Source organism: Pipistrellus kuhlii, unplaced genomic scaffold (genome assembly GCF_014108245.1).
Source record: "Pipistrellus kuhlii isolate mPipKuh1 unplaced genomic scaffold, mPipKuh1.p scaffold_m20_p_7, whole genome shotgun sequence".
NCBI lineage: Eukaryota > Metazoa > Chordata > Mammalia > Chiroptera > Vespertilionidae > Pipistrellus > Pipistrellus kuhlii.
Window position 1 is genome coordinate 24,250,858 of NW_023425573.1, and position 20,029 is coordinate 24,270,886.

A 20,029-nucleotide genomic window follows, 5' to 3' on the forward strand; every position below is an offset into this window, starting at 1 on the left:
TTGAGAGAAAACATTGATTTTACCCTGGCCTAGAATCCCATTTTAAGATATAGTGCAGTTGGTGGGAATGCAGACTGGTGTAACCATTGTGTAAAGCAGCATGGAATTACCTCAAAAACTTAAAAACTGCCTTATGACCCAGCAATTCCACTTCTGAAAGTATACCCAGAGAAACCCAAACCACTAATTCAAATACACAGCCATTGCAGCATTATTTACGATAACCAAGATTTGGAAGCAGCTCAAGTGTCCCTCAGTAGAAAGATGAATAAATTAAAAAAAAAAAAAAAAAAAAAAAGCTGTGGTACATTTACACAATGTACTACTCTGCCGGGGAAAAAAGGAAAAACTTACTTTTTCTGACACCATGGATTGCCCTGGAGAGTACTATGCTTAGTGAAATATACCAGTCAGAGAAAGACAAGTACCATATGATTTCACTTATATGTGAATCTAATGAACAAAATAAAAACAGAAACTGACAGCTGTCAGAGGGGGGATTTGGAGAGCTTGTTGAAAAAGATGAAGGGATTAAGAAGGAAAAAAAATAACAAAAATGTAAGGAAATTTGTCTGAAATTTTTCTATATAGGGTTAAATTTATTTAGTAGGCTGTATGGTGAAAAATTACCTAGCACTTTGATTAAAAAAAAAAAAATATTTCAATAGAAATTGGGCATAAGTTCCACCCCAATGTGGCAGCAATTTAAAATTATAAAGTGCTGTAACTTATCTTCCAACTACCATCAACCTTCCCCAATCACAACCACTGATAAGCAACTTTTATTCTTTTCATTTTCTATTGGATTTTTAGACAAGGAGAGGCAGGGGAAAGAGGGGGCTACTGAATGGGGGTTGAACCTGACACCTTTTGGTGTACAAGAGGTTATGCCAACAACTGAACCACACTGGCCAAGACAAAAACTGTTGTTTTTCTTAATGACCTCAAAATAGCTAATGTAATTTTCTTAAAATAATATCTTACACTTAAGATATTATTTTGATATAATGGCAATGAAAAACTGTCGTTTTTCATTGCCATTATATTCACTCAGTCTCACAACCACCCAGCAAAGTACCCAGTTTTACAGATAAAGCACTGTAGACCAGATAAGGTATAAGTGAATAGCTCAAGGTCACCCAAGTACCTACAGTTAAGAATTCCTAAACCAGTAAGTCTTTAAAAGAGGGTAATAAAACCTTATGGAGATAACATAAATCCAGTAATCTAAAAATTAGAATGGAATGGGAAACATTACTTCAAATTTACTTTGGGAGAAAACATTGACTTTACCTTGGCCTAGCATCCCATTTAAAAATATATTTTAATTTAGCTCCTTCTAATGCTAAAAGTATTTTAAAACTTTTAGAAAGTAAATGAAAAACTAAAAGTATTTTAAAACTTTTAGAAAGTACATAAAAAAATAAAAGTCTGTTTATGGACACAAACTAAATAGTAAATGTCAGCTGAGCAGATTAGCCACTCAAACTCCTGAAAAATTGGGGAACAAATGGAAAAAATGATAATCTTAATTACTGTTATTAATTCTTATGGATACTGGCATATTCATAGAAAGGCAGTTATGGGAAAAGCCCACAAACCCCAATCATGTCCATATGCTCTCTTAAGCATAATAATAAAAAAACCTCTCTATAAACAATCTCACAAAGATGATATAAAAGCCGCATTAATTCAATATTCCTGGGGCTGCATATAGAGCAGGGAGTTTCAAAAAAAATTAGAAACTGTTTATTTCAAAATTCACGCTTAAAATTAACCTCCTTGCATGATGTAAATATTAAAATAAGACTAATTTTAATTAAAATATTGTCTCTAAACCTCTGATAATTTCCTCAACCTTGTGTCCCTTCTCCAAGGCCCTAGCCCCTGTGTACATGCGACACACAGGCCTCACATAGAGGCCTCCTGCCTTTTTCTCTAACAACTAGGACCTTTGTTCCAAGACTCGGTTTTTCACCCCAGTCAATAGCTCTTTCAACTTTCTATCCCGTATATTTTTTTTGTTTTGTTTTTTAGAGAGGAGATTCAGAGCCTCAACTTAACAGGTCTTAAAAAAATGAAACGCGAAAAATATCCGAGAGAGACTGGAAAGGACTTGAAAGTTACAGGCACCACTAGAAGGCCTACAAAACAGAGTCAAGCCCGGGGATCGGGTGATCTGGCAGCCCAGGCAGAATCAGGAACGCCAGCTAGGGAGGGAGACCGCTCGGGACGATTCACTGCTTATTAAACGCCCCCTCCCCAAGCACACACGATGTTTACACAGATACAGTCCCACCTCCAATTAACTAATGAGACAAACTGCACCCACCGCCAGGCACGCTGCTTAAGCCAAACCCCCGCCAGACACAAGGCCCTATCGCAAACAGATCGGTAAAGGTTTAGGAGCAGCCCCTTCCGTTCCCCTCACCACCCAGGGGTAACTGACTCCCTCCCGCCCCTCCGCAGTTTCAGCGTCAACCTTATCTCCCTAACCCCAATTGGCCTGTGTTTTTAAGTCATTAGTTTCCCCAAGAAATTAAGGTTTTTTTCCCCTCATCCTGAGGAAGGGAGCGATCCGGAGGCCAGATTTGTTGTTTTTTACAACCTTCGTTATTTGAACTCTCCTCTCAACTTGTTTCTGAGCTAGAAACCCTCTCTCACTGTGGCGAAGGGCGGAGAAAGAGGTGAACGAGTGGAATGGCGTTATAATACGTTTTATGTAACCCATATATAAATAAATTAATCGCCTGAGTCGCTTTGAATGCTGATACGAGTAGTGACAATCGCTCCCTCCTCCCCGACCCCCCCCCCCCAAACCCTGGGCCCTATCCCCTCAACCCCCATACTGGTCTTTTTACAAGGATGCTCCTCCACTCCTCTCAGCCAAGTTTCCGGGCCTCTTTTCATGCCCGTCCCAGTCTCCCACCCCCACTCCTCCCCCCCGCCCCCCGCATGCCCAGGCCTGTCTACGTCGTCCACCTCCCTCAGCTTCAACTTCCACGACCGAAACTGCCAAGCGCAGACCCCGTCTCCGTCCCCGCCCCCGCCCCCCGCGGCGGCCGCGAAGCCCTTACTGCGGCCTGAAGTCGCTCCGGCCTTCCCCTCCTTCGACCCTCGCCGGCCACAACTGTTGTCACTCAGGCTGCTCCCTAGTTTCCATTTCCGGGACGTCCCTGGCCCCGGAGCCGCCTCTCTCCCGGTTTCCGGGCCCCCATCCCATTTCCGGGGAACCCTCTCGGCCTCCACACACCCCCCACCTGCACTTCCGGGCCCCCACTTTCTCTCTTCCTAGACGCCCTCCCAAGCTCCAGAGCCCACTTCCGGCCCCCCGGCCTCCCTCTCCGGGCTCCAACCACCGCACGCCTCACCCCGGTTCCGTCAAGGGCCCTCCTCATTGCGGGGTGCTGGAGGGGGGAACCTAGCGACTCCCCCCTCCCCCCCAGCTCCCGCCCAGTCAGGTTCCTCCGGCCGCGGTCTCCCTCGAGCGTCTCGCCAGTCAACCCTCCCCGCCCCCCCCTCCCCCGAGCCCGGTCCTTCCGCGACCCAGCCGCCGCCGCCGGGAGCAGGCCGAGCGGGGGCCGATTCGCGGCGATGACACAACCGGGCTTCCTGGTGGGACTTTCTGTTCCAGCTCCTCCCCACCGTCACCTCCCCCAACCCCTCAGAACATTCCCCCTGCCCCTCTCCCCCTCCCCAGGCCTGACCCCACCGCTCGCAACTGCGCCCCCCGTTACCTAGTTGGGCCCCAAAGTCTCCGGTCCGGACTCGGTGGCGCGGCAGTAACTTCCACTCGCTCCCCCACCCCCCCAGACGGCAGCGGCAGCGGCGGCGGCGGCTCCTCAGTCCCTTCAATTATCAGCTGAGCCGCAGCACCGCGGCGGCGTGCGCCTCCGCCTGCGCCGCCTCCCTCCCCGCCCGTTCCAACCCCCGCGGGGGACTACTTTGTCCTCCGCCCGCGCTCACGGGCTGGTCCTCCTCGGGGCCGGCCCCGCTGCCTACTCGCGGCCCATCACATCGCCCCTCCCTACCCTAACGCCCGGATCAACTTCCCAGCGGGCCCGCGACCTCCTCCCGATCCCTTCGAGGGACCAGGAAGGGAAATGTGAAGCTCCACTCGATATCCCTCCGCCGGGGTCACCCCCGCCCCTCGGTGGTAGCAGGAACTAATTCCCTCTCGGGTCACCGGAGGCCCGAGGTGGAAAGTCCACCGGTCAGAGTGCCTTGAAGACCCTTGGGGGGGGGGGGGGGAAAGAAAGAAAAAAAGGAACATCACCTCAAGTTACAAGCGCCCCCCCCTTGCCAGCTCAGAAGAAGACTTCGATTGAAAGTAGGGCTTTTGGCCTCATGACCCCAACCAAACCCCGCCTCTTCCTGGTTGTCCTAGCGACGACGGTAGCGTCCCAAAATGGCGTCGTGGCTGCCGGAGACCCTGTTCGAAATTTTAGGACAAGGCCCAGCGCCGAGCAAAGACTACTACCAGTTGTTGATCACCCGATCCCAGGCAAGTGCGAACCGCGGTTTAACCCTCTCGAGGAAGCTACCTGCCCGCCCCGGCGGAGCCCGGAACGCCGGCCGCGCTGGGCCGAGGGTGGCTGCGGCCCGCCGGAAGCGCCGGGTCCCAGCTCCCGGCCGGCAGATTTCCCTCGTCACCTCGGCCTTCTCCGTCGGCCCTGCGGGCCTGCCTCGTCCCTTCCCAAGCCCAGCCCAGCCCAGCCCGTCCCAGGCGAGCTTTCTTCGCCTCCCCACAGCGCCGCCCTCTCCCTGCCTGCGGCCGAGGGTTCCTACCCGTAGAGTTCTCTCCGCGCGAAGAGAGAAACAGGCGTCCCGGGCTTGCGTGCGCCTCACCTCGGCGTGGGAAGGAGGAAAAGAGACTCACCCGAGTGTCCCAAGGAGGAGCCGGCAGGGGAGGGGAAAAGGGGAACGATCTCTTTCCCTGGGCAGAACTGAATCCTGCGGGATTTTTTTAAAAAAATCTCCCTGTGGTCTTTACGTGTACCAAGGTCACATCATCACTTCCTTATTTCGAGTAAGAACTGATCCCTAAGAGCGCTGTCCTTACCTTTTGGGAGCCTTACTATTCCATTGAAAGTGCAGGGGGTGGTACGGGAAGGTCTCAGCTGCTCCGTGCGTCAGCCCCACCCATAATGACATCTGCTCCACAACAATAAGACCCAGGATTATATTATCGCTGGAGGAAAGTAACCCTCGGCCTATTTTTATGTCTGCTTGAGCTCCTGAAGGTGGCTTTTGGGTGATTTATGATGCCCATGAGATGAAGGGCTTGAACGGGGCCTCTTCCACTCAACACGTTTCCGATTCCTGGCTGAGCTGACGCTTGCCCCTGAGATAGAGATGCATCATGCACCTTGCACTGTAATAGATAATATTCTTATGAAATGGAATTTAGAACTTTGTATTTGTTTTGCTGTAGATAATGAATATTTCGTCAGTTTTTCCATGAGCCCTTAAATAAATTAGGCAGAGAATGAGTTGTTGTTTTTTATAGCTTCAAAAGTACCTTTTAAGATATTAGTAATATATATTTTGCTTTTTTAATCTAAAATTTATAATTATTTTAGGCATAATATTAATATCCCCACGTGATGATAGCCTGCCAACGTTAAAATTTTTAGTTAAACCTTTTTTAGGAATTTTTAAACACTTCATTGGAATTTCTTAATTTTTGAAATTTACTTTTTTTGTGCAATTTTTAGGAATGACTATTTTCCATTCGCTTTAAGATATATGATCCTAACAATTCTAATCTTTCTAACATGAGTGATTGGAACCAATAATATCTTCTTACCCTATTCCTACTTTATTTTTTATTTTCTTGTCTTTTTTTATTCTAATATTGTTCTAATTTTTATTTTATTATCTTTCCCATTATATGTCTTCTTAAAAAAATTTTTTTTTGAGTAATTCTTTTTCACAATGGTCTGGTATTACAAGTGTATTACACTCTAGCATTGTAAGCCTCAGCAAGTTGAATACTTGTCTACTGTTTTTGTTTTAGGAAATGAACCATAGGAGTGGTCCTGACATTAGTTTTCCCTAAGAATGCTTCTGTTGTTGATGTTCTTCAGACTTTGCTCTCTCCTCTAATTTGGGCACATTTCTTCCTTTACTCTGGTGTTATGAAATCTGTGCCTCCCCACCCCATTATTCTTAAGTTTTTTTTTTTCTTTTTTTTTTTTTTTTTTTTTTTTTTTTTTTTTTTTTTTTATACAAGTCAAAGACTCTCCTTTATTTTAGGACCTATTCTTTCTGTGAGTGCTTATATATAAAATTCTTTCCAGGGATGATCCATTTCCTTTTTTTAAGCAAATTGAATATATTCACCGCAGTTCTGCCAGTGATAGTTAACCTTAAATATGATTAATTTACTGTCTTTATAAAGTAAAATTTGTTGTAAAAAATAGTAAGCCAAAAAGAGGTTTTTTTAGTCAACTGTCTTGAGAATATGCTATTTTCTAACCGCAAAGTAATTTTTCTAAATCTCGACACAGGAAACCAAACATCCACTAAGAGGTAGTCTGACATAAATAAATACTAAAAGACTAGAATTAAAATGTGTTTTATAAGAAGGACTATTTTCTGGAGTAAATTTCTAAAACTTATTCTTGTACATTTTTTATTTCACTTTCTTTCTGCCTTTATTCCCCCAAATGTTGTGATTTGTCCAAAATATGCACTAGGTTTAGATGGATACTTCTTTCATTTAGATTCCCTTTTTCATCCATCTTTTACTGCTTTTATTTTTATTGGCTTTAAATCCAAATAATTGCACATATGACATGGATTTGAAGGCATACCACCATTGGCAAAGTGTAGAATATAAAATGTACAAAAATATTTTCTTTGCCTTCTTGCGTACACAGTCACATTTAAAAAATTTTTAAGGCTTACAGAGGCATTCCCAATTAACAACTTGATACCATGTTTTTGTTTGGGTCTTTTTTTTTTTTTATAATATATTTTTATTGATTTTTTTACAGAGAGGAAGATAAGAGGGATAGAGACTTATTATAGAAACATTGATGAGAGAGAAACATCGACCAGCTGCCTCCTGCACACCCCCTACTGGGGATGTTTCCGCAGCAATGTACATGCCTTGGACCCAAATCGAACCTGGGACCTTTCAGTCCTCAGGCCAATGCTCTATCCTTTTAGCCAAACCTGTTTCGGCAAGAAATTTTTAAGTTGTGTTCCTGGATGAAGAATCTTTCCTTAATTTTTATCAGCAACTTGGCATTTACTATGGGGGATGCAAAATATAAGAAGATACCTGCCTTTCAAGAATTTAGTCATTCAACACATATGTATTGAACACATTTTATATATAGGCTAGGTACTGTTCTAGATACTGAGAAGCATCAGTGAACTAAACAAAGTACCTCCTCTCATGAAGGTTATAATACAGTGAGGATAATATAGTTTAGTCATTTGATTTATATAAACACTTAAACAGATTAACTTTTGTGTGTTTTTTTGAAGTCCAAAGGAAAATTGCCAAGTTCATGAATAGCACAGACATTTTAAAATCTGAGTCCAGAGGAAGCAAAAATCATTTTAGAGTGGGTGGTCCAGGAGGTTCCTATTATAAGTATTTTTGCTCTTGAAAGACTGTCTTCTTTGTGCTCTCAAAATGGAAGTGTAATCAGAGTTAGTGGTTTAGGTTTTAATGTGACAAATCTGAAAACTGCTAGAAATACCCTAAGTAGATGAGAATTGTCAGATGTGGCCTCCTGCAGCTAGTAACCCAGGTAGTTGTCCCAAGAGCAACATCATGTTCTCTGCAGCAGCTAAAAGAAGAAAGAATTGGGTAGTAGATTAGTCTTATTTTATTTATCTTTCTAAAGCCTACTCAGAATTTTAAAAACATACCTGAAGCTAATGTCATCTGAAAAAAAATCCAAAAGCTCACTCCCCCAAAATATTTTTGGCATGCAACTGAGGTTGAATGTGAGCCTGTCAACAAACTGTTATCTCAGTGACTCCTGAAAAGGGAATTAAAGAAAACTAGACTTGGTGACTATAGTTTGAGAGACTTTGCAACAAAGTCATTTGCCATTTCAAGCCACTGACCAATTTTAAAGATTTAAAATTTAAGAACAATCTAAGGAAAATGTTAATACCTGGACATGTTGACCCAGCAAATCCATATCTAGGATTTTATATCCAAAAATGCTTTCATATGTGTACAAGGATATGCGAGCAAGAATGTTTACCAAAGTAAAATAATTATAATAACATATTTTCTACAGAAAAATATGCAACCTTTTAAAGTGATGTGATGGATCTCTGATTATTCAGTCAAACAAGTAAAATTGTAACCAAGAAAAGCAAGTTGCTGGATTAAACATCATATGATCCTGTTTTAAAAACAACTACAGTTTTATTTTGTTTAAAATAAATGTTGGAGGGGAAAGCTGGAGTGATTCACTCTTAGGGATTGCTTTCACTTTCATTGCTTAGTTCTGAAAGATCTAAATTTTTCCACAATGAGCATTTATTTTTATAATCAGAGAAAAGCAATAAAAATTGCTTTTTTATTGAGTTAATTTGGTTAACTTTTACTCAGACAAGTTGCCCTACTCTGTGCAAAAGTTTCACCAGCACCACCTCCCACATTAAATGCTGGGTAGCATTAATAATTTGTCACCAGAGATTTTGCTGTGGTTTTGTTTTGGGAGGGAGGGAAGTTGGGGGTGTAAATAATTCTAATTCTACAAATTTAGAGGGGATGCAAAATGAGTTATTGGTTACTTGGGAAATTTTAAAAAGATGTTAGTGTCTAGAAACTTCTGACCTTTCATTTTTGCTTTTGTTGTAATTTTTAATGTAGGTAAATTATTTTTGAGAAACTAAAGGATTGCCCTCTTTTGCCTTGTTGGTTGTAAGATAATATTAATGAGCTACAAAAAGATGTGGAGTGTAAAACAGGGCAAAGGTGGTATACTGAATAGATTTATTTGCCCTCCAATAAAGCTTAGAGAACAGAATGTATCAAGTAAATTGAAATCATATTAAGTAGACACCAGACTGCAAATTTTGAGAGCTGGGTGGGATGCAGTCAATTTGTTATTGTGATGGTGTTTTCCCAGGGAACCCAGGAACCACTAAATTATGCTCTGTTGTGGGCCTGTCCCCCACATCAGGTCCTCAGAGTCAAATACATGGAGTAAATAAAGCTTACTCTTTCCTTGTCCCTAATGGAACCCTCCCTCTGTTGGAAATGAATGTTTCTGCAGACTTAAGAGCTACCTCAGACTTCAAAGCTACCTCACCCTTTCTGCCCAATGGCCACCAGCCACAGCACACCTGCTACTTTTAAAGCCCCAAGTCACCAGAATACTATACTTGCTTTCATGTATTTTACCCTTCCATTTTGTATGGCTTGACTTGCCCTACTCTTTTTCAGCTTTCTCCCCCAACCCCTTGTTTTTCCCTCTATTGTTAAAAGATAGGGTTTCCCCTTCTTCACTGCTTTTTAGAACTTTCAGCCCCACTCTGCTCAAGGAAGGTTTTGGTTTTCCCTGCTGCTCTTTCTGACAGCAGCACCTGCTGTAAACACCCTTCCCTGCCCTACAGGTTTGGCCAGGTGTTTATCCCTCTTCATTACTCTTCTGTTCCTCATACCTGACACACTTCAGAAAAATAATTCCCAATCTGTGACTCTCCAGGATGTGCCCCATTAGAGTTGTGAAAACATTTTTAATCCAAAATTTTAATTCCTTTAAAATTTTTCAAGTGGCATGTGGCACTTTTTGGAGGAGAGGGGTAAAATACAAATAATGTGATTAAGCTCTTAAAGTAACAATAGTCAGTACTTTACCATATTATCAACTAGTCATCAAGTGGCTCTTAAGTCCTCATTTAAAATTACATGAGGACTTATATAGCTCTACTATCTATTTCCAGGTAAACCATTCATTCAGCACCTATTCAATCTGGGCAGTTAATTTGGGTTCACCCTGCATTGACACAGGTTTACCTCCTAATTATATGGGGCAGTAGAGCACTTAATTGGGAGTCACTGAGTCATGGATCCTTTTAGTCCTTCTGCTAGTCTGCAAGCTCGACCTGGGGCAAGGCACTTAATTTGTCTGGGCCCAGTTGCCTCATCAACATAATAAGGTTACTAGTCCAAGAGATCACTAAGGTATATTCCATCTCTAAAATGTTATTTCACACGAAAGTAGTGTTTTACCTGGGAGAAAGCCCTGGATCTTTTTTTTTTTTTTTTTTTTTGGAGGAAAATTGCAATTGTATTAAAAGATTCCGTATTACTAGCTAGATATATGGCCTGGTGTAGATCTTCACCTGCCAGAAGTTCTATTTCTTCATCTCTAAAATGAACAGTTCAACCCTGGGCCACTTCACAGATTTGTTGGAAACCAAATGTATCAATATAAAAAAAGCATCCTAATCCTCTCCAGGTGACTCAGTTGGTTGAAGTATCATCTCTTACACCAAAAGGGTTGCAGGCTCAATCCCCAGTCTGGGCGCACGTGCGCTTGCTCTCTCATCAATAAACATACTTTTAAAAAGCACTCTAGACCAGTGTTTCTCTAAGAGATGTTTCATGATCAAATAAGTTTAGAAAATCTAGGATTAAACACAATTGTGTTTGCTTCTTCCAGAATTTTTCAGAGCCTTTAAAATCCTATTGCACAATATCAAATCTCCAAGAGGAGATTGTAGCATGGAGTTTTTCACAGGCATGTGACTACGGAACCCATTTTTCTCTGAGCATCTCGGAAACTGAGATTCTGTGCAATGCTTTTTGCAAAATACCCAGTAGTGTGCCTGGCATATGGTAGCAAATACTGAGAAATGTTTAAGAATTTATATTGCATTGTCTTGTTCAAATGACAAATTAGTCAAACTTCACATTTCAATGCAAATGTTTGTAGTATCTGTTAGTCATCTCACAATTATGTTATTTTATTAATTTTTCAGTCAGCTTATATTTCCACAAGAATACCTATTAATGTTTTGATTCATTTGTGGTCAAATAACATTTTTTTTTTCAAATAACATTTTATTATCAATTTCTAATCCACAAATATAACTCAATATATACTTACTTTTAGAATTTTTTAGTTATTCTTTAATTTGCTCAATGATTTCTCATAGTGTAGAAATCTTACATATATTTGTTAGATTTCTAGGTGTTTGACCTCTGTTCTATTTTAAATTAAATTCCTTTTTAAAGTTTTATTTTCTGTTTGTAACTATTAACAAAAACAATTGATTTTTGTTTCTGTAAATTTCCTTTTATATAGAACTTTTATCAAGATCTAGTGATCATGCCAAAAGTCAGTTACTAATTCTAATAATTATAATTCTTTTAGATTTTTGGATATATTCATGTCACCTCTGAATAATGACATGTATTTCTTCCTTCCTAATCCTCATGTCTTCTTTATCCTTGTCTTATTTCATTGGCTAAGATTGTCACTAAAATATTGAAAAGAAATGATGCAAGGCATTCTTTTCTTATTCCTGGACTTATGAGGAAGGCTTTTCATATTTTGCCATAAAGTATAATATTTTTTAAAATATATTTTATTGACTTTTTATAGAGAGGAAAGGAGAGAGACATCGATGAGAGAGAAACATCGATCAGCTGCCTTCTGCATACCCCCTCCTGGGAACCTGCCCACAACTAAGGTCCATGTCCTTGATCAGAATCGAACCTGGGACCCTTCAGTCCACAGACTGATGCTCTATCCACTGAGCCAAACCGGTTTTGGCCATAAAGTATAATATTTGCTGTATGTTTATAAAAATCACATTAACAACATTTCCTTTATTTCAAGTTTGCTAAAAGTTTTTATTATGGATAGTGAATTTGATTAAAAATGATCATTTAGTTAAATATTAAAATTAAAATTTGTAGTTTTTCTCTGAATACTTATTCAGATCAAATATCTTGACTCCAGGACCACCACCATGCTCATCACACCTTAAATAATACCCACCACTATCCCATTCTGTCACTGTACACTTGGGCCCAATCATCTGGGTCACTTCTTATTAGTCTTCCTATATCCAAATCCTCTCCCTCCTTTGAGTTTTATCTGAAATTCCCATTTGACATTTCAAGTCAATGAGGAAATATAGATCCACTCAATAATTAAAGTGATACTTTATCATCAGAATTGTCACAAAATTTTAAAAATTACCTAAATCTTTCTCTCATACTATATTTTGAAAAGTTTCATATGGATTGAATAACTTAAGTGCTATACACACAGACATACACTGTGAAAGTGCCATAAGAAATAAAGAATATTGTTTTAATCTGGAGGTAGATTTTATGCAAGACTCTGAATCTGGAACCATGTACAATTAAATAAAATTTTGTTTCATAAATTACACTTAAAATACATTTAATAAATTACCTGAGAGAAAATATTAACCACATATTTACTAGGCAAAGCATTAATATACTCTGTATTACAATGTTATCTATATATATAAAACCCTTATATGCAAATAGACCAAACAGCAGAACAACCGAACAACTGGTCACTATGACGTGTCTGACCACCAGGGAGCATGCACCAAACATAGCAAGCGTCAGCCATGGCGTGATGGTGGAGCAGATGAGAGGGGGTGTAATACCAAGGTGGCATGCCGGTCACTGTCATCAGGGTGAGCCTCTGTACTCCTGCACGCCACAGTCCCACCCGACACTCGCAGCTACTACTGGCACTGGCCCCGCTTGCACCTGCTGCCAGTGCTAAAGCCACTACTTGCACCCACTGCCGGTACCATCAGTTCATGGAAGCAGTGGCAGCAGCGGGAGCGGGGCTGCTGGCAGACAGAGGACTGGGGACTGCGGCAGGAGGGACCAGGTGGAGGCATGGAAGATGAACTGAGACCCGCTCCTGTGCTCACTGCAGCCTTGCGGCCCACAATTTCTTTCAAGGTGTATGAATTCGTACAGTGGGCCCCTAGTTAATATATAAAGTAATAAGGTAAATAGTCTCATAGAAAAATAAGCAAAAACTATGAACAGTTACTGAAGAAATATGTATGACAGCCTGGTGGGTATGGCTCAGTGATAGAGCATCAGTTGACACACCAAAAGGTTGCAGATTCAATTCCTGGTCAAGGGCATGTACCTAGTTTGCAGGTTTGTTCCCCTGCCTTGGTTGAGGCATGTGCAATATGCAACCAATCAATGTGTCTCTCTCACCTCTCCCTGTCTCCCTCTCCTTCTCTCTCTCTCTCTCTCAACCCCTCATCTCTCCCTTCAACGCTCTCCTTAAAAAAAAAAAAAAAAAATCAATGGAAAAAATATCCTCAGGTGAGGCTTAACAAAAAAAAAAAAAAAAAAAAAAAAAAGAAAAGAAAAGAAAGCAAGCAGAAATACACATGACTAATAAACATATGAAAAGATGATTCACCTTACTAGTGATCAAGGAAATATAGTTTAAGCCACAAGATGCACATTTTTTTCACTGGTAGAAATTGAAACCATCCTGGTTAACAATGCTGAGAGAGAAAGGGCTTCATGAATTGTTTGCTCACCAAGTCCTAGACCATGCCGACAACAAAGACTACAGCAAGGGGATTGGACAGTGAAGATCTGAGCCATCTGGTGAGAGCATTGGAAGGTATCCTGCCTAGGTCCAGGAAGACTTTATGAGGCTTAGATGTGAGCTGAGATGAAGACGAAGAGCTTAGGACAGTCGTATGAGCCCAGCGCTTGTTCCGGGGGTGAGTGATAAATCATGTACTACTGCAGTAAAGCTCGGTGTCTATACCACTGAGGAGCAGCCAGGAGCAGATCAGGAAGTGTAAACCAAGAATTAAGACTTGATCCAGCCAGTCAGTGGTTTTCAAATTACCCTTTGGTTTTACAAATAAATGGACCAGTGAGGTTCCACAAGCATTTTATTCAAATCTTCTCTTTGGGAATATTTTCCACTAACTTAAAAGTTGTAACACAAAGGAAATACCTACTTACACCTTCACGTTTTATATGTCAAATTTTAACGTCTTAACTTGTGCTTCTAAAATCTAGATGAACATGTTTTGGTGCAGGCCACAGAGGAAAGCATCTGTCATCACTGAAAACGCAGTAGACTTTCTCACAAATGTGTCATTGTTTGGGAATTCTGAGCTATGATCAACCCTGTGTGGATTCATGTCTGTACAAGGCAGGTACAGTCAGATAAAGCCTGAAGATCAGGAGAAGCTCAGATGCACCATCTCAGCACAGATCATGGAACCTGAGAGTTCCCCCAAAAACACATTGGCCACCTTGTGATGATAACATCAAGCTAGAGGGTTAACACACAGTAAGCAATTTTCAGTGTTTTTTGTCTGAACTTGGTATTTGTGATAAGAACACAGAATTCGGTAGATCTTGGTAATTCAACTCTAAAATTAAAGTCTTAATTAATTACTCTCACATGTTTGGATCTCCTGGAACCTCTGAATTGAAGAGTATCCTAATATTGGCAACAAAATTATTTTAATTTACTCAACAAATCTTTGAGTGCTTTCTACTAATGGATGTTATTGAGTGCTGTGCCCAACACTAAGGATACAGAAGGGAGCAAAAGCACATGTTCTCTGCCCTCATGGAGCTGGATGCTGAGCAAATAAGTACGTAAGCTGAACTAAGATGTGAACCAAACGAGATGTCAACCATGGTAAGTGCTGTCAAGGAGAAACACACAAGTGCTCCAGGATGTGGCCTGGTCGGGGAGGTCGAGGAAGGCTCTCCAGAGGAGCTGAGGCTTGATTTGCCATCTGGAAGATTGGGCGGCTGGAAAGAAGGCCTGTGTATCTGGACTACAGAGATCAGGGTAGTGAGGCCAAACAGGCTTCTTAGAACATAATTAGGAGCTTTGTCCTGATACTGAGAGAACCAGAGCCTTTGATTTTTAAGAGATGAAGTGATTGGAATACTAAATTTCAATGATTGTGAGGTACACTTTTTTTACGTCTTATCCCCAGAATTAAATTTAACTAGCATTTTTTTTTTCTTTCTGTGCTATTCATAAAATAACATACAGTTGATGGCATTTTAGAGTTAGTGAAATGTGGTAATCAGGTTTGCATTTTTAAAATGGATAAATGTCAACAGATTTATGACTATATATAATTTCTTTTTATTATAATAAAATGCAGATATTGACTACTAATGTTGAATAACACTACTACTTATTTTCATCTATACTTCACTGCCTAATTTCAAAGGTCTCTTTATCAGAATAGTTTCTTTGCTCTGGTCAACTTGACAATAATTAAATATTATTATCCTGAACTTATAAAAAGTCTGTCTTCAAAAAAATAGATAAATATTGAATATAAATTGATATAAATACACATAAATAGCTACAGATAAATCTATACAGATTTCCCTTCATAAAAGGATTTTGCAGTGAAAAACAAAGTTTGAAAACTACTGTTCAAGTTATGTGATCCATAGCAGACTTTTGGGGAGAATGACATAATTGGAGCTATGGGACAGAACAGACTTTGGGTATAGCAACATGGAAGACACAGGGAGTGGAAGAAGTTTCTGTGGAGAGGAGATGCACAAGTGAAATGATCTTGTTTCTTATTTTAAAAATGTCCATAATACTTTTTACCTCCCAATAATGTTTTAAGGATTTTATAAAGTAAATATACAAATTATTGACAATTCTTCCCCACCTTACATTTTTATTCTGGTAAGTTCCAAAATGAGTCTCCTCTCTAAAACTATTAAAAGGCCTCTTTGGCATTTCTTTTTAAGGGAGAGTTTGGCGTTCAACAGGACAAAACTTGTTTATGCATTCCATACCCTTTTGTGCCAAACTGTCTCGGTGACTGCCTCCAGCTCCTCCACAGCTCTTTTCCACATGGTCATTACTTCCTGCAGTTACTCAAGATTCTCTCCTCCTTAAAGACATGGCCACTGGAATCTTCCCAAAGCTCCACAAAAGATACTCTTAAAGGAGCTAAGTGTCAAATATATGGTGACAGAAGAAGGTTTGACTTTGGGTGGTGGACACAATGCAATATATAAATGATGTATCATAGAATTGTATACTTGAAAATTGTATAATTTTATTAACCAATGTCACCCCAATAAATTCAATAAAAATAAATAAGTAAAATTAAAAGGACTGAGTCTTACCTCTGCCTAAAATGCTTTTCCCCTTTTTTTAAAAAAGGAGCTAAGAGACCATCATAGTGCTGGATGTATTTTTAATGCTTTTGTATTTTGTTTACTGTATCAATTTTATTTTTCCCAAGTAGTAGATCTTATTAAAGCAACGACTAAAAAATATTTTAAAATAAATGAAATAAAAATTATTCCTCAATATTACCTTTAAATGCTGATTTTTTTAACCCTTTTCTTTTTTTTTTAACTTTTTGAAATTAGTAACACAAAGATTTATGAATAACATAACTAAGGATATTTCACAAACACAGAGAACACATATTCATCATAGGTACTTACTGCAGTGTCCCATGCCTTTTGTGTAAGGTTTGTGCATTTGAAGTAATTCTGCCATAATGGTTAGGTGTGTATCTGATTTGTGGAGAAATTGTCTATACAGCTCATGTAGGTATGTGTTACGAGTTGAACTATGCCTTCCCCCAAAAATGTTTAAGTTCTAACCCTCAGTAGCTCAGATTGTGGCCTTATTTAGAAACAGGGTTACTGCAGATATTAAGATGATAGCATACTGGGGTAAGTGGGCCCCCTAATCCAGTTACTGGAATCTTTATAAGAAGGTAAAAATGTGAATACATACACAGGCCATGTGATGACCAATGGCCACTGATTTGAAGAACCCAATTCAAACCAATTAGATGCTGAAACTGTTAAGAATGGAACATTCCCTTTACCCCAAACTTACAGTGATGTAAACTACCAGCAGCCATCTTGTCTCTACCAGGGAGCTATAAGCTTGTCACCACCAGGGACAACCTGCCAACACAGAGGTAAAGAGAGATCATATCTGTTTGCTGCTTCTGGGGCCAACTGGGCCTACGGCTATACATGCCAATAAGGTTCTTTTCTTTCACTCCAACCAGGCTGACAGGGTTTTCCATCACCTAAAACTGCAAGTCAGAGGGCCACCCTGATAGAATCAGCAGTGGCTGGGGTGTCAGGCCAGATGTCAAATGCAGAACAAAATGGGTTCAAAGAAAGTGAGGCCCAGTGAAGGGAGCTGTGGGTGATACAGTCAGTTTGAAATTCAACCTGCAATATAAATAAGGGTGCGAAAGTCATGGTTAAAAGTGTTTGAGTTCATAAATCATGGTAGCTAATGTTATAAGACAAAACAAGCAAACAAACAGTAGCCTGGGAGTAGATAGGTGATGTATTCAAGAGCCATGGCTCATTGGCAACTTTGCTGGCTACCATGGCTGTATGTTTATACCTGTATAAACTGCTGATGTGACCATTTACCAGATCTGCTTGTAAAGACTGCATGTGTGTTGAAAAAAGGCAGCTGCAGCTAGCCTGGCTGGCATGGCTCAGTGGTTTAGCATAGATCTATGAACCAGAGGGTCATGGTTCGATTCCTGATCAGGGCATGTGCCTGGGTTACAGCTCAGTCCATTCCAGAGGCAGCTAATCAGTGATTCTCTATCATCATTAATGTTTCTATCTCGTTTTCCCTCTCCCTTCCTCTTTGAAATCAATAAAAATAAGTTAGAAAAAAAATAAGTCACCTAATACAAAAAAATGTGTTCACTAAATTAAAATGTTCCCACCTTTCTTAAAGACTGCCTGCCTCTCCCATATTCTCCACACTAGAAGAAACCAGTCATGTTTGAGGAATCAAAGAAAAACAAATATATAGTTCTCAAACAAAGAAGAATTCATGTAAATGTTCTAGGCAAGTTTACATGTCACATTAAAATATTTGCATTTATTTAACAGTTTCATTTATGACTTTCCAGTTGTTTTATAGTTATCTATTACAGTATCCAAACTAGAAAGATAGTATCACTTCTTTAAACATGAGATTATTAAATGAATTGTTTAAGGCAAAAAGAATTATTTTATTAGTACCTAAAACTCTAGATCATGTTAACTATCCTATATAATAAAGAGGTAATATGCAAATTGACCATCACTCCAATACAGAAGATGGCTGCCCCCATATGGACACAAGATAGCCAGCAGGGGAGGGCAGTTAGGGATGACTGAGCTGGCAGAGGAGGGCAGTTGGGGGTGAGCAGGCCTGCAGGGGAGGCCAATTGAAGGGACCAGGCTGGCAGAGGAGGGAAGTTGGGGGTAACCAGGCCTATAGGGAAGGGCAAGAATCTAGAATGACTCCACTAGTGCCACCAAGATAAGGAATGTAGGCAGAGGAAGAGCTAAGTTTGTGAGAGATGATGATGAAATCAACTTTTTGTCATTGAATTTAAGGTCCTGGTAAATTACCCAGTTAGGTATGCATAGTCTGCTGGGTAATTTACCAGGATTCTGGAGATCAGAAGTAAAAAATAAAGATTTTTACTAACTTGACCTGCTACCGCATCGCGGGACGCCAACAGGGGGTAGGTGTCATTGTACCGCTCGGCGGCCGCCTGTAAAGCTATGAATATGATTACCTAGGGAGATAACAGACATCAGCAAAGAACTGAGTTCTAACACTGAAGCATAAACAGGAACACTTGTGTCTCCATGTTTGCATCTTCTTTTTACTTTTGGGGGAGAAAAGTATATATCACTGATATTACCGTGTTTCCCCGAAAATAAGACCTAGGACATGGAAAGATAAAACATCCCCTGAAAATAAGACCTAGCGCAACTTTGGGAGAAAAAATTAATATAAGACACTGTCTTATTTTCGGGGAAACAGGTTAGAGGCATAAATGACCCAGATTATTTGAGAATGGGTTAAATGTTTTTCCTTGTCAGTAATGAAAAGCATATGCAGTGGGAATAATCTGATGGAACAATGTATGATGTTAACAAGAGTGTAAATTAGTGCATCCTGCATAGAAACATTAATTGGCCCGTAATATTGATTTTCCTTTTTCTTTGTGAAAGGTTACCTGACTTTTAGCTGAACATATATATATGAGCATCCCAGAAACACACACACACACACACACACACACAAAACAAACAAAAAAAAAAGACCTACATTTCTCAGTCTCCTCTGTAGCTAGGTGTAGCCACATGACCAAATTCTGTCCAATCCTGACCATTATGCTTCCCAAAGACAGTTCAGCAACACCATCAAGTAATATGGTCATCCTTTACCCTGGCATCCTAAGTCAGGAGTTTTACCCCAGGAGATAATTACACAAATGTGAAAAGACACATAAATAATATTCATCACGGGGCAATCAGGCTTTGTTTATATAACCAAAAAGGAGGGTGGAGAAACAAAGTCCTTCAGTAGAATGCGGATAGGTAAATTATGTATACCTCTGTATAAAGGAGCACTGTGAAGCTACCAAAACGATGATACTATATTTAGACATCACAGGAATAGATATCTATGACATAGAATGAAAGAAGAGATTACAAATGAGCATGTTTATTATCCCATTCATGTAAAACTAGAAAGCATACAAACAAACATATGTACAGACACACAAATCAATTTTTAACTATATAGAGAGACTGAGAAATGTTTGGAGAACATCTGTAAAAATACTCTTTAATGACTAAAAATTAAATTTTAGAATTGGGGTAATTTTTTTTTCTCCCCAGGCTCTTTTATCATTATTTGAACTGTTTACTATCAGCTTTACGTTGTTATTAAAAACTGTAAAGTCTTTCTGACATTTTAAATATTCTCTTTTAAAAATTAACATGATTAAGAAAGTAATGTGAAGAATATTGCCTGCTTACTGTTCAGGACAAGGTGTGGCCATTGTTGTTGAAAGATAAATACATGAAACACACTCAGGAAAACTGACTCACCTTTTAGTAGTAGTCCACAGTAGGTGGAGACATCCTACTTGGCAGATTTTTTAACTTTTTGTTTTGTTAATCCTAACGCAAGGATATTTTTTCCATTGATTTTTA

General features: G+C 40.0%; 2 protein-coding genes across 30 annotated transcripts in view; one reads left to right on the top strand and one right to left on the bottom strand.

Moving 5' to 3' along the window:
* The window catches only part of TRIP12 (thyroid hormone receptor interactor 12), a 132,052-nt gene extending 127,157 nt beyond the window's left edge, over window positions 1-4,895 (bottom strand). For 10 of the 28 annotated variants that reach the window (XM_036422165.2, XM_036422169.2, XM_036422158.2 and 7 more), the window contains exon 1: window positions 3,738-3,868. The gene's annotated coding sequence lies outside the window, so the exon portion shown is untranslated. Of the gene's footprint in view, window positions 1-3,077; window positions 3,217-3,371; window positions 3,507-3,737; window positions 3,878-4,788 lie in introns of those variants that run through there. The other 18 variants (XM_036422177.2, XM_045575314.1, XM_036422168.2 and 15 more) reach the window with 6 other exon arrangements.
* Window positions 4,011-20,029, top strand: part of FBXO36 (F-box protein 36) — a 39,558-nt gene continuing 23,539 nt past the window's right edge. For both annotated transcript variants that reach the window (XM_036422181.2, XM_045575317.1), the window contains exon 1: window positions 4,011-4,504. In XM_036422181.2, the coding sequence (XP_036278074.2) occupies window positions 4,409-4,504 (96 nt within the window). In that variant the 5' untranslated portion in view covers window positions 4,011-4,408. The remainder of the gene's footprint in view (window positions 4,505-20,029) is intronic.